General features: G+C 36.5%; 1 protein-coding gene and 1 long non-coding RNA gene across 4 annotated transcripts in view; one reads left to right on the forward strand and one right to left on the reverse strand.

The window, feature by feature from the left end:
• Positions 1–14,411, reverse strand: part of c11.1 (maestro heat like repeat family protein c11.1) — a 30,536-nt gene extending 16,125 nt beyond the window's left edge. The window contains exons 1-14 of one of the 3 annotated variants that reach the window (XM_087349519.1): positions 14,161–14,411; positions 13,581–13,644; positions 11,844–11,989; positions 10,182–10,385; positions 8,557–8,746; positions 7,147–7,298; positions 5,896–6,129; positions 5,391–5,469; positions 4,907–5,094; positions 4,103–4,225; positions 3,764–4,007; positions 2,176–2,355; positions 1,135–1,412; positions 526–801 (exon numbers count right to left, since the gene is read on the reverse strand). In XM_087349519.1, the coding sequence (XP_087205645.1) occupies positions 526–801; positions 1,135–1,412; positions 2,176–2,355; positions 3,764–4,007; positions 4,103–4,225; positions 4,907–5,094; positions 5,391–5,469; positions 5,896–6,129; positions 7,147–7,298; positions 8,557–8,746; positions 10,182–10,385; positions 11,844–11,989; positions 13,581–13,617 (2,331 nt within the window). In that variant the 5' untranslated portion in view covers positions 13,618–13,644; positions 14,161–14,411. Of the gene's footprint in view, positions 1–525; positions 802–1,134; positions 1,413–2,175; positions 2,356–3,763; positions 4,008–4,102; positions 4,226–4,906; positions 5,095–5,390; positions 5,470–5,895; positions 6,130–7,146; positions 7,299–8,556; positions 8,747–10,181; positions 10,386–11,843; positions 11,990–13,580; positions 13,863–14,160 lie in introns of those variants that run through there. The other 2 variants (XM_087349520.1, XM_087349521.1) reach the window with 2 other exon arrangements.
• Positions 13,869–14,836, forward strand: LOC147873720 (uncharacterized). The gene is made up of 2 exons (XR_015535299.1): positions 13,869–13,953; positions 14,560–14,836. It is a non-coding gene; the product is annotated as an uncharacterized LOC147873720 (long non-coding RNA).
• The last annotated feature ends 950 nt before the right edge of the window (positions 14,837–15,786 follow it).

Here is a 15,786-nt window from a genome sequence, read left to right on the forward strand (position 1 = left end):
ATAAGATTTTTTATAGCCCTCAGGCTGATCTCAGTTGATTAGTGTGCCTTAAGATACATGCATGCAATACTTAGGCAACAGGATTTTCACACTGAAGTGTATATGCTTCATAATGATCCAGTTGGTTCAAATGTACAGCATAAATAATCCAATAAAGTTTCTATAAACAGCTACTCATGTATTTTTGATGATACTACAAACCAGGGGTTTTAAACCTTTTGCAGACCTAAGAACACATTCAACCGTGCTTAACTTGCAGGCTGCAAGGTTATAAATAAGAACTTGATGGCAGTTCAATAAAAATGCTACTTACTATTACAAACATGTTCACATATTACACAATAATGTTTTAAACAAACTCAGTCATTATTGAGATATCTCCCACAAAGGCATGCAGGCCACACAAAGTGTATCAGAGAGCCGCATACAGCCCACTGCATGAGAGCCCCCACCAGCACAAATATTTCACATAAAATACAAATAAAACTTAAACTCAATAACTGCCTATGTTTCAACAGCCCTTACCTTTGCAGTCTGGAGCTGCTGAAGCACCCATTGTGTAATACCTTGCTCCAGATGTGGCAGCAACTCACAGCTCAAGGCCTCTAGTGCTAGCTCACCATAACATAACAGCAGTGTCAGTCTTATTCGCTCCACCTCACCCTCATGCTTCACATCTTTCATGAAGCCAAGGAGGCGTGATGATTTGCGGGTCAGCTCTTCCTTTATCAGCCTCTCTAATTTCAGTAATACCAGATTTAAGTGGTTACGAGTACAGATCCCAACTGCTCGTGCACAAGCCTGCAGAAAACAAAGAGTTTTTTCCTTAAATTCTGTACAATGTTTTTGAAGATACAACTGCCAGAGACTAAATTGTGCTAAAAATACAAGTAAAGTAATTCCTCTTTTCAAGTTGTCAGTATATGAAATACAGCATATGTATGCATTAATATGATTGCACAGACTACACAGCACAACAACCCAGAAGACAGAAATCTTCATATTCACCACTGTGAAAACCTCAAATCTTAAATATGTAATATCAGCTGGGATTCAACATTATGTGCCCCCAAATTAATTTCTGAGGCAGACGACTTGGTCATCATACAAGTGTTCAATATTGTGGTGAGATACCTTGCTTTCACTAACTGAATTCTGCCTCATGGAACACAACATAGCATCCAGCTGATGACTGATGAATTGCAAATCAGTGGTGTGGCAAACTGTTACAGCCAGACATTTGTACAGCATCCCCCGTTCCTCTGGGTAGCTCTGATAAAGTGGTGTCTGCTCCATTAACTTCACTCCTAGACCAACTGTCCATTTTTCTTCATCCATCTCAGTTAAAGTTGCTGATAATAATTCAAGAACAAGATCTTCCCAAACTCGTGCATCCCAACTATCTTTACAATCTGAGAAATAATGTGATTAGTACATCATTGCAGTCTCTTGCTGACATTTAAATGAGAAAAAAGCAGACTTAAGATTATACTAATCTACATTAAAGGATGTTCTAATATTAATAAATTCTGGGTATTGGCCCAACAGATTTGTTACAGCCATTGTGGTAACACCTTTCTTTCTACAATTTCAAATCATATTACTACGCTGTAAAATTTAAGTCATCACGGCAGGTGTTCAGGTGAATTCATATTCAATAAGATTAATGATTATGCATGTCAAATTTGGATCAAAATTTAGTTCATGCAATACGTAATCATAAACATTATCCATAATTTAGTTCTCATATGTAACTGAACAAACTTGGAGAGGGGAAGAAATAATAAAGGAAATATGGATTTATGGTTTTCTAAAATTGTTCATCTGTTAAGTTATTTAAAAACACTGTATCACGTTTAATGACATTTAGGATGTGGCCATGGTTGAATGAACATTCAATAAAATCTTCTTGGGCAATCAGCCACGTCAAATGGTTACACAAAAATACCAACATTTCAGGAACCATCTCAGTCTCCCAAAAAAGGGTACTGATCACATCAGAACCCTGTTGATGGGGACAGAGATGGTTCCTGAAACGTTGGTATCTTCGTGTAACCATTTGGCACAACTGATTGCCCAAGAAGATTTTATTGAGCTTAGTCACCACAAAAGCTTCACAAACTTCTTTGTATTCAAGATATTTCCAACTTTTATTCTAATAAATCAACCACTTACTTTCGAGGTAAGAGACCAACTGTGGTATTTTGCTCTCCCAGAGTGGTTTCAAATGGCGACTGACATTCAAAGCATAATTCTTGAGGAACTGAAGAATATGAACTCCTCTGCCAGACTTAAGAGGACAACCCAGTAGCGCCAAGCACCGTCCCAGTACAACATGTGGACCTGTTACTTCCTCTGCATTAAAATACAAAACATACTAATTACAACAACAAAAAATTTTTGAAAATGCCTTTCTATAAGTATTTAAAGCTAAGGTTAAGACCAATTTTGAAAATGCTTAACCCACGTAGTGCCAAGATTGATTAGAGAAGAAGTTGCAGAAGAATTGAGAAAATTAATAATTTGAAGGCCTATTCATCACTACATACTACGCATGATTTGGATGAAAAAAACCACACTCCACCTTGGGATACTAAGCATAAATGGAAGAAAGACTTTAAAACAGATTTTGACGAAATTTTGTGTTATTGTGCAGACTGGATTCAGCTAGCTCAGGATACAGTCAATCAGTGGGTTCTTGCAAATAGAGTAATGGTCCTTCAGGTTCTACACAAGACAAGGAATTTCTTGACCAGCTAAGCAACAGTAGGTTTCTCAAGGAGGTCTCTGCTGCAGGGAGTTCATTAATTAGTTACTTACTTGATTAATACCAGTTTAATTGTAACACTTGTAAAAGAAAATAGCAAAGGGGCTTCTGTGTCAAAGCACCATACTTTGTATGTACAGCTACAGAGAAGTGGACGTTCTTAAACTTAGCATTAGATGGAGGTAAGCGAACAGCTTCAAGCCCCTACCACTTTACCCTCAGTGAAATAACAACTAGTACCCTATGGCTAAGCTTGGTAGCCCCAGAAACAGTCTGAATGTGATAGCTATGAAATTATTTCTGATCCTATTTGGAATCAAACCCTAATTATTCAACCCATAGCCAGTCACTTTACTTTGGTTAGGCTAACACAGCTCAGATACAAAATGCTATCAAAAAGTTTCCAGACACCCTTTGGTGTCACAATAATAATAATGGCATGGAGCTCTGCTGACAGTGTACACTTTTGTAAGGAGTTTGGTAGAAATGCCAATTGTCTAGTTTCTGCAGTGTGATACACATGCTTTCAAGTAAAACCATGGTGAGTGTCACTTACACTTTCTGATTTTAACCACGACAACAGATTTGAAAGTTTTGATAGAACCTCATATAATATTGTCATTTCTTCACACATTCGCTTTCAGTTTAAAGCAGCCGAAGAATATGTACCAGTTCTTCATTTACATCATTTCAGTACTAACTTCAACATGGTTACACAGTAAAAGGCAGCAATGTGGACAAGAGCAATGAACAACATCAACTGGGAGGAGAGAGAAGCTGGGTATACTTTGTCTAAGATTTGTTCCATACACCATGGAAAATTAGCCCTTCACTCATGCACTTTTCTTATATGCATTTTTTCAGGAACGTGTCTACCACATAGGTGGAGAAATTACTGTATCAAATTCAGCAAATACAGGACACTATATTTTATACTTAGACACTAGAATGGGATAATGCATAGCGTTATGTAAAATAACTATGCCACTGACTTACGTGCCAATTTGGCAGAGTTTTCAGTGAAGTTTACTTGGTCTCTCCTTTTTGTTGCTAGAAGTGCTAGACAGCGAACGATATGAGAGCACGCTGGGGTGTACTGACTTGTTAGCAAGCAATGAAGCAGGATTGGCCACAAAGTGTTTTCCACCTGTGGAACTGTGGTTGTAAGGAGATAGAGAGTGTTTGCACAGGTCTCTTGAAGTTCCTCCAGCAAACTACCATTGTTTAAGTCTTTTCCTATCTGACAGGCAAAAGTCAAGAAATAAGATCTGTACAAAGAAATATAACATTTCAGGTATAATTTACAAAAATATCTTAGACAGTTCAGATACTTACAACAGGTGTTGGATGAGGACAACAGTGTTTCACAATAAATTCCACAAAATCTTTTCCTTCAGTACCATCCAAATAGCCACGGTAAGCAAATGCAACTATAGCCTTCAGAAGCACCTTCTTCACCTAAACAAAATTAATTTTCATTTCCAACCAATCATCCTTCCTGACAGAGAGACAAACATAGCATGATGTTGCTACGTATAATAGGACACAGCTTGATTCTCATTACTTAGGTAAGCTTAAAAATTGTACTCACCTAACGTAATTGTTGGAACTTAAAATGGACTGTATACAAACTTCATGTAGCAAATGTAAATAAAAAAACATTTCAAGTAATGGATCCTATTCACTACAAAGATTCCCCAAATTCTTAAGTTGTCATGAGTGTGTCACCATGCAGATAAAAATAATGAGGTTAATCTGCCTTGACTGAAACCTCACAATGCCAGCATAAAACACCAAATATTTGGTTTAGGGAAAAATATTAATATCAAATTCTATGGTTATGGAACACTGAGGAACAAGGACTGAATAATGGATGGTAAATCAGTAAGAGCAGAGGAAAAAGACACCACAGCCTCCATTACCATGGTCCCTAACAGTATTAAAAACAACATGAAAGCAAGCCAAAACTTATATTCCAATTTTTAGACTTAAAAATTATGTCACCATTACTGCAAATAAATAATGTTATGTTCTGTCAAAATCAGTTTCAAGCATCACTCCCAAAATTTACATTTTATCATTGTGTAAAATAACTACAATACTCAAGAAACTTAACTATACAATTAAAGTTTCTCATACCTTGACATTATGTTCTCCCAACATATTTCTCAAAGCAGTTACAAGGCTGGCAATCCTGGAGCGAATGATATTTTCTGATGAGTTCACAAGGTGGGTGACAACAAACAGGGCCTTCACTCTCTCTCTATCATTATTGTTTTTTAGCTGCTGAATCAAAAGTTCAATGACTTTGTCCAGGAAATGGCCCGCTACAAGAAATACGATTATAAAGTGAGGGCGATGCTGATGACAACAACAATAATAATATAAAAAGGTGGAATATATAAAATTTCCAGCTTGATCCTGTAGCAAATATTAAATCTATGTAAATCTTTTTCTGTAGATTACTCAAGCACAGACAAATCTCAGCATTTAACATATCTTATGATACAAAGCATACTGTAACACCACCAAATGTCATGCACACCAGCACTCCAGAAAATCAGAGATTAATACAGAGTAAACTGTAATACACATTTGTATAAATATAGATAAGTTCACTAACCTAAACAGTCAAAACATCGCAGAACTTCATAATGATTCTTTGCAGTTGCAGGCTGAGCGTAGTCTGGTGATATGCATACCTAAATTAACAGAAAAACCTGCATTTACTATAAATATGAAATCTACGGGCAATACAATACAAATAAACACTACACACCTGCAAGTCACTGTAAATACTATGCAATACTCAAATTTCACTTTTGGTACAGGTTTAATTTCAGTTGTAAACAGATTCAGTTATCAAACAGAATGGGTGAAAACAAGAATGGATAACTATACTTAAATTTGAACTAAACCTTTGAGATTTGCATCCATCACTGACCTTTATATTCAGCTATTTTACACATAAACCAACTAATGTCAGACACAAAACAAAAGGTGCAATCCACACCAGAGTACAGTTTCCACATGTGTTCCTTGCACCTTTAGAATTATGAATGTTACCTACAACTTTTGAATCACTTTGATGAAGATGTTAATAACAGTAGAACTATGACTGATCTTACCAAATCAAACATGATATTCTGCAGATTGTCCAAAAGTGGTTCTACAGAACTCCTATGATTAGCAAGAGCCACAAGTAAGACAGCAGAAAGACACTGCGTTACAGGATATGGGTCCACATTCCGTCGGTACAAACCAAGCAGAACAGGAATGAGTCTTGGCACCTGCTCGGAAATTTTCTCAGGTGAAAGTAGAGAAAACATCGGACCAATCGCTTGTAATACCATCTCACAGACCTGTTCAAATACATAGTTTTTTGTATATAAGCATTCTGCTGACTTGATAAATCAATATTTATCACACAATCCAAAAACATTTTGTTATACTGTTGTTATACTGGTACCTCATTAGCCTTGATTATATTTATTAGACAAATAAATCCATTGTTTTATAAATAAGTGCAGTAAAGATCAGAAATTATTTTACTTGTATTCAATCACCATATCAAAAATGTTTTATTAATAAAAATTGTAAGTTTACTAATCTTTTTTATGATACACTATCTTTGAGATAATCTGTTTTAACCCTTTGCGGGCCTATGTCGGATCGAGTCCGACATTTAAAAATCTGAATTCTGGTCCGATGTCGGACTGAGTCCGCCAGGTATTTTACGAATTTTTTACATGATCTGGAGTCAAACTGAGGGTGGCAAACAGTGTCAGCATATCATTCAAGCCTTCTTCTTTGCACTACTTCTATCCTAGTTTTCCTGGTAAGACTAAGGAAAAATATTTCCCACGGTCAGTATTCAAACAACAGGGACTGTGATCCTATCAGAACATATTTTCACCATATTTAGCAAAGTTTCTTCCACTTTATGCAAGTTATAAAAGAAAATCAAACCAGTTCATATTGGTAGTTGAATTTATACAGCTTAGTGGTATTTAAATAGACCAGCTGAGAGCCGCAGTGGTATTTAAAAGGGACCGCAAAGGGTCAAGCTACATGTAAAGTACAAATTATATCAGACCAATTCAAACCAAAATTAAATTCACACAAATGCAAAGATCATAGATTAAATGTCAGTTGGAATAAATATGTTATTAACATGGAGCATGGTGAGATTAAATAACAACACAAAAAACTGGTGAGTTTCATGTGATTAGGAAGTAAAATAGTGACAAACAGAATCACTATAATAAAATTAGAAAAAGAATAAAAATGCAGGAATATTTTAACACATGGTGAGGAGACATGCACTGGAAACTGATTTTTATATCCCTATGATTTCTCATACACTCAAAACTTAATACCTTTGGCTCCCTTGTATGGATCCATGTATTTGCCAAGACATCATAAGCTATATTTATTTCTGATGAAAACGATTCTTTCCTCACTGTAGGATCTGGAGCTTGGTCTATGTTTGCTAAGTAATCAGCCACTGCATCACTGAACCTCCCCAGAGCTGAAAACATGAAAATAAAAACTTAGCAATATATCTAGTTGTGAATTTCTGGGTGGAGTGGATGGTCAACAAAACCTTCAAGGACTATCAGCTTTCCATATGCTAGGCTTTTATATCCACCTTAACAAAACATTGGCTTGGCACATTATCAAATCCTGAGCCAATATAACTCAGCTAGTATAGTGACTATATGAGATTTGAGGTTAACACAGAAATGGAGATATTATGAGTTTCCTGAGTTCTAACATCATGTGGACTTGTACGTTTGCCAACGTTCTTGGAGGAACACAATGACTCCATCTTTAGTGCTGAAGTTATTTCAGTACAACATCAACACTACAGTGAATGACAATATGCTGGATATAAGTTCACTCAGCAGCAAGTTGTTAGGTAAATTTATCAACACCATCTATAAACCAGTTCTAGGGTCCAGCTAGCATCCTATGCAAGGGTACCAGAGTTCTTTCCTCGCAGGTTAAACAAGTAGGGCACAAAAGTAACCACTCACTTCCATGTAGTGCCATACCTCCACTCCAATCTCCCATACATCTATATGGCATGAGCACCAGGGATAATTTGACTTGCTTTTACCTAACAATATTTCATAAAGAGTACAAATTATGAACATCCTCTTTACACAGTTTCTCAATCCTACTGTTACTTCCTCTCTTCGGTCCACATATTCCCCTTGGCAGTTTGTTCTTCTCCTGGGAAAGGGACTAAGTTTCATGCCCATACAAAACAACAGCTAAAATTATAGTTATATCTAGTAATTATACCTCAATCACAAGAGCCACAAGGCAGGTTTAAGTTCATATCAGAAACTACATAGTAAATAATAATGTATACGCAAAACAAATCCATTCAAATAAATGTTAATTAAATTACATATATAACAAGATAACATTATCCAAAAATATACTGTCGTCTCAAGAGAAGCTTGGCATCCACCTTATCTCCTTGTGATATGGATGCACCTGGTGAAATTTACTGAAGAAAATTCAGTTCCGACACTGAATGCCTGCCCTGCCAACCGTGGGTAACTAGAAAGATGGATTATCAAAAGGACATTTTAATTGGAACATAAAACATTATATCTAATCCCCGCAGTTGATAACAGTTATACACAGTTCTGTATCAATTAATGAAAAGGCAAACTTAAAGTAACAACTTCTGAGAAAAGTTTATATACAGGGAAAGTACTAAACAGTAAGAAAGTTTATAACTATACAACGCAAATGAGGACAAACGTACTCACTGTATGAAAATACTTGCTTCATAGCATCATTTCGTAACATGCCCATCATGGGTAGCATTGTACCCAGGGTTGCTTTAACAAATGGTACTATACCAAATACATTAGCCGAAGCTAGAGCTCCCATGGTGTGCAGAATTGAATAGTGTGGAATTACACCTGGCTGGAAGTGCCTGAGAAGACCTCCCAACACCTGAACAGAGAAAAGTTATCTTTGTGTCATCATTCATGCAACATAATAATTAACTACTCTTTAACAAATATTATAATTGTACTTAATCACACTAACTTTAATTATATTTTCAATTATTATCCTTAAATTACAAATTACTAAGAAATGCTGCAGCTTCTTCAACAATAACAATAAATAAATGTCAATAGTCAGTTTTGTTATACTGCCAATACTTACCATCTAGTAAGAAATTATAATACGAGGCGCGTCCCAAAAGTAAGTTTCCCACTCGTCCCACAGCTAGCAAACCTTATAATGCGCGAAGCGACTGTGTGTACGTGATAGAGCAATGACGTAGCATGGCGCATGCACTAACGGTACTTCCCGCGTTCTCACAGTAGCATCGTTGCAGCTGTTGAAGATGGAGGTTCTTATTCCAGCTCCCGCCGACTGTGAAGTGCGGTCAGTGATAACGCTAGGCCACACACGGCTCGACGGACAGCAAGTCTCCTGCAGGAGTTCAGCTGGGAGGTGTTTAATCATTCACCCTACAGCCCGGACCTCGCTCCCAGTGATTTCCATCTTTTCCTACACCTCAAGAAATTCCTGTCCGGTCAGCGTCACCGTTTTGAGAATGACAGAGAGGCGGAGATGGTTGTCACACAGTGGTTCCAATCCCAGGCGGCAGACTTCTACGACACAGGTATTCAAAAGTTGGTCCCACGGTATGACAAATGTCTCAATTCCGGTGGCGAATATGTTGAAAAATAGCTGGACACTTGCTGTATCTGTTGCAATAAATATTTCCATGAAATTGTGTTTTGTTTCTGTAAACGGCCCCAGGGAAACTTACTTTAAGGACGAGCCTCGTATATTTGTATCTCACAATTACCAATGACCAATCCTTTTCACATACTTCCCACTTTAATATTTACAATCATCATGCCATTACATTTTACATAATCCACATTCTGTTCTGTTTTAATTTTCCTTTGCGACACCCCAAAAAGGGCTTTCCTATTGGCCCATACATAGCTCCATCTCCCCTTCTCATCTTATGGTTTTGATTGGAAAATTTGCATTCCTGATCCATCTCCCGTTCCTTTTTAAACCATCTACTTCCACAACACTCCTCATTTCAACCATGATAATGGATACAGTATGTTCCTCTGAAATGTCAGCAACATAATTCATTTTCACATGGTAGCAGCACCCAAAAGCAAGATCAATATCAACAATGAATCACTACTGAATCTTAAAATAAGCTAGTAACAAATTTGTCAGTACAATGACAACCAACCACCTGAAGACAGGAGTACAGCCAAATCCAAAAATGTCCTGTATATAAAAACAACATTAGACAATGAACAAAGTCCAGACATAATATTCATATAACAAATCAAACAATGTCACAAAACCTTTATTGAATCATGACATAAGAAGAAAATGCACATACTTCATTGCAGTGAACTTGTCCCAAAGCTACCAGAATGCCAGATGCAGGCAAATGTAGATCTGGCTGATAGTCTGTAGTCTGAGTTATCTCCTCTAAACTGAAGTCAATCAACTGAAGCACCATGTCACCATCAATATCAGGCAAGTGCTCCTTACATATCTGTTCCATTGTTTGCAACAGTGCTATCAAATGTGATGCCGAAATCTATAACAGTTTCCAATACATGACTCAGCTTCATTAAGTAACATTTAGTTGTACACCATAAATCATACAAATGCATGCACAAATCAAAACAGTCCATGAAATGAAACAATTGCAAGCAAGCATGTATGAAATACACAAGATGGAAGCCATGCCAAACCATGTGATAGCATTATGAGTATAGGAAGGAGACAGGAGTTTTAATAAATCTACTATGTAACAAACCTGTAAACAAAGAAGAAGAGTTGTGATAACACAGACATGACAAATCCCATGATGAGATCTGTATGGTAAATATGGGGTGGTAGGTGTCCAGCATACAGACGAGACTAGTACCAAACATGAAAGCAATGATAACAGAAATTGTGCAGATAACATGTGAGAGTGGCAGGAAGTGTGGGAAAAAATTTGATAGCCCCTCTGCAACACTCCATCAGGATGACAAACCTACCTTGAAAGACCATGCAAATTTTATACATGGAATTTCATATCATAATAGCATTTTGTAAATAGATGAAGTTGTTTTATTACTTTTGAAACACAATCCCAATTTTATTTATGTGGACATATTGAAATTAAATAAAATATGGTATACACCTACAAAATAGTGACCAGTTTCTCAAGTTTATTTTGCTATTGGTATATTCTAATCCTGATACACTAATAGTATTATCCAAGTTAAAACAAACATTTTTATCTCATATTTAGATACTTCTCTAACAAATCTAAATTCAGTGATAAGCTAGACTGAATCAGGCCAGTTTAATATAACTCAATCCATGTCATATTTATAGCAGATCTAGTTACTAGTAAGTATAAATACAGGGTATACACAAAAAGAATGGTGCAACTGTGACTGGCAACTCATTATTGGACATGTTGGAAAGCCGGTTGTTACCCCAACTGAATACCACTGAATACCAATTATGACGATTACATTCTACAACTGGACGGAGCTTCCCCCCCCCCCCCCCATTTTCACAGGAATGTAGGAGTGCTTCTCAATCGTGTTTTTCCACAGCGTTGGATCGGACGAGTTTGATTACCGTGTGACCCAGGGTGCACACATAGAAGGATTGTAATTAACGCATGAGAAACTTGGACAGTTGCCACCGCTGACGGTGTATGTTGTGCCCGTGTAAGGTGAGAAATAAATTCTTTATTAACTTTTGAAACCGCACCATTCTTTTGTGTAAACCCTGTACACATGGTTTGGTAGTAAATAACATCATGGGTGTGCACATACTAAAAATAATCACATAAATGGTAGTCATTATTGTATACCTGTTCCTCAAATACACCAAAAACAAAACACAAGTTTTGACCATTATCTCTAACAGTGACAACAGTCATGGCATAACAGAAAATATACAAGTATAAATCATCAAAATTAAGTTCAATTGCTGCCTGGCTTATTGCATTACCCACAAAATAACATAGTCCTACTAAGATATTTCTTACCTTGGGATTTCTCATCCGACATGAAACTATATTTTTTAGCACAAAATTTGGATGCTTCTTAGCAATTCTCCTTAAAGAAGTAGTGATAATTTCACGCACTGCATGATCTCTGTCAGCAGCTGCTTCAATAAGTGTACCAACAACTACTGAAAATGAAGAAAAATTGTTACCCATTTCATGTTTGTGTATGTATATTTTATTCAACACAGATTTGAGTATCATCTACTAGCAGACAATTAAATTTGTTTATTAAAATTAAGTGGCTATTTTGTACAACTGACAATAAATTTATAGTGCCTTAAGAGGAACCTCACTTTATTTACTTGTCCTAACTTAACTGTCATATTTACAACCAAGATACAGCAAATCATTTATTCAGGACATCCAGGACCTTCCAACAGTAGTAAAACTTATTATCTTGCCTGTGCCTTTTAATCATTATCCCTGCTAGCCATAAGAATCAAGAAATAATATTACAGCAAAACTGCATAGTAAGGTAACATCAGATGTATACAATGACAGAGACCAAATTAAGACCTTACATAAAAAGAAAGAGATTTAATATTGCCTCATCACCCTTCCAAAGCAAACAGTGGAACACTGCAGTTTATCACACCATGTATTATTGTAAGAAACTTCTGCCAATAACATAAAGTGTTACAATGAGAAACCTCTAACCTGGAATGACATTGTCATGAAAGCTTAAAACCTCATAAAAATTTTTTTATTTGTAGTGTTCTGTCTGACGACAGGTCCATATATTATGAACAGGATCCTTCCAACCTCTTCAGGTTGTCAGGGACCTGCTCATATATATATACATTCTTGGCAGAGATGATCAGAAGTGGTTTGCCATTGCCTTCTTCTGTGTGTGAGTGGAGTAATTGTTGGGATGCCACGGAGAAACCGGGGAAGCCCCCGGAGGAAAACTCCGTGATGCCTAGATCACGGCCTTGCCCAACACAAGTTATAAATTTGAGCACCACAGGGAATTGAACCCGGGACCCCAGGCTTACAAGGCTAGTGTTCTGACCGCTAGACTACCGTGGCAAGCAATAAGCTTAATAAAAAAATATGCTACACATATGAAACTTTATAGATATATCATAAACATATGTACAAATTCTGTGCAAACCATTTCTGAAAGTAACAATTACAAACACAGTGACTGTGACACCTTTAAGTTATATCTGACATATGTAACACTTATCACAATCTATGCTAGTGCATATGACGCAGAGAAATGGATTATAAAATTATGTAGTTATTGAGGGACAATGTTTGCAATGTGCCTGATAACAATTTTGACATGTGCATATCACCCAGAGGGCTTGCACTGAAATCAATTAAGTGACATAACTTTGAGAGTTCTTGTTTATGGTCTACAAATGCCATTACTGTGTAATGTATCTTAAAATCATTATGATCATTTAATCTGAAAAGATGACGTAAAGAGTGTAACCTATTCAAAATTATCTCCTAGTATTTTCTGGGAAAACAGTGGCAAACTATAATAAACCATATGCAATCTAACCCAAATTTGTTACATATGTATAACCTAATTTATTTTGATACATTCAGAACAGTTTACGGCATCAAAACTATCCTTTATTAGAATTAATCATGTACATGCACAGTAGCATGTTACCTTAACGTATGAACGCTAGGCATCATATAAAAGAGTTCTGGCACCAACTAGAGTTCTGCAAACAAGTGCACAAACATGAAAGTACTTACCCAGAAGTCGGGAGTCCTTCGCTCCTGAATCCACCATTCTTAATGCAGACTTGTGTTCTCAAAACTATAACAAGTATCAATTACACAGGAATATAGAGAATGTCACTTTTCTGTATCATTTAATTATTTGTCCCCTACTTTGAAAACACATACGAATCGATCAGGCCTACAGCGAACTATACGGACGAAATGACATTTCACAATTTCACTTATTTGTAAGTTCTAACTGAAGGAATACGCAAAGCATGATGAAAACATGTAGTAAAATAGTCAATCACGTGATTATTACTTGCTGAACTGGTAACAGAATCCACAGTCTACTACTTTGGGTACGTACAAGACGGAGCCTAACAGGTCGCTGGAAGCCGGGAAGGTATGGTATAGCATAGCAAAAACCTAGGGCGTGTTTACAGTGACTCTTGTTCCAGGCTTATCATTCCTGCTGACTCAATTCCGAGACTGGTAGTTGACGATTAGGCGTGCCTGTAAAAACTGTTTATTCAAGTAGTGGCAATGACGATGAGGAATTAATGGATATGTGTGCTTCTAAATGGTTCTTGTTGCAACAAGAATTACCTACTGTCAAATAACTGCAATCATGCGCTGACTGCAAAGATGATGTATCACTCAACACATGCGGCACATACATCCCATGTCATTCCTTGGAACATGCTTAGAATGAATTATTAAAACTGTTCGTCGCTGAAAACCACCGATTACAGCATAACAGAAACCTCGTCAAGGAAACTAGAACATTTTGAACACAATTACTTGTTAAGGAGTATTTAATACGTTCTGTCAAAATTGCCACTTTATTCACCACTTACACTACGTGGACTAACCTGGGTCTGCAGTGAGAAGCTACTTCCAAGCTAAAGGAACTGTTTAGCAGTATATTGCGTAATAATTCTTTAAAATTATTCCATTTCCTATGTCATTATCCAGAATCACGATATGAAAATTAAAATTGATTTTGCAGATTTAAGGCATCTAGACGCAGCCTCCAAATTTAATGGAAGAAGCCTGAAGGTTAAACAAATAAAATCTAATGGATAGAACAAATCAGTATACGCAGGGCAGCAAGTGCAACAGATTTTAAATTTTAATTGATAGACCTGACGATGATGGGATGAACATCGAAACATGTCGTCATTTTAAAATGTAACAATATCAAATGTAGAAATGTTATAATTTTATGTGATTTTAACAATCTATAAGCTTGTGTAAAGACGGTGAATAAAATTATTACAATGTAACTGGTTAAAAATGGGCATGAGCATGAACAAAGTAGGTGAATTAGTTGACTCCATGTTAATTAAATTGTAGATTACACTTATAAGAATTCTGATAACCAGGATACTGATAGTAACATTAATGGTGGAAGCTACACTTCCAAAATTTGGGAAATGTCATACCATATCACAGGTGGTGATGTGAGCAAGTTGCTGAATTAATAACCACTGCTCAAAGTAGCTTAAATCATGCCAACTTGAAAGGAATAACTGATACAACAGTAGTATCTAAGGTCATTGTGATGATACGTGCTGTAAACTAGCAATGGCCAGTTATAACAATGTGCCCCACAATTGCTTTGGTTCCCAATACATTCATGAAAAATGTTTTCAAATAATGACCTGTTCCCATTATTGCAACATGTTCCAATGACTGTGGACTATGAGGGATGCCTAGTACCTAGGAAAAAATCATGGTAGACATGGATGAGCCAATATGATGCTCTTCATTCAAGCCAGGGGATGAAGAACACCGAAAGAGGAAAAGAATTTGTAATAATGAAAATAAAAGATATTTAGTAACAACAAAATCACTACGATTATTCCAATGTTGGAAGGAATTTCAGTCTAAATTACCAAATGCTACATACACATCAAGATGCCTAATGTCTTGTATTACATTAACATTCCAATTTAATGTACTTTTATTTGTAGAACTTTGCACAACTTTAACAAAAGAATGGAGAAAATCCTACAGTGAGCAATTAAATAAGGGAGGATGAGATGAGTATACCATGTAGCAAGCAGAGCAAATGTATCCTATGAAACAGGATATGAGTGAGCTGGATTCATGTGGCTCAGGACAGAGACTAGCAGTTGGCTCTTGTGAACATGGTAATGAATTTTTGGGTCTCATAAAAGGCAGGATATTTCTTGACTAGCTGTAAGATTATATTAGCTTCTCAAGAATGAGT

The sequence above is a fragment of the Zootermopsis nevadensis genome, unplaced genomic scaffold, assembly GCF_977971745.1.
Source record: "Zootermopsis nevadensis isolate Lab colony 2312 unplaced genomic scaffold, Znev_1.0 Znev_ptg000016l, whole genome shotgun sequence".
Classification (NCBI taxonomy): domain Eukaryota; kingdom Metazoa; phylum Arthropoda; class Insecta; order Blattodea; family Termopsidae; genus Zootermopsis; species Zootermopsis nevadensis.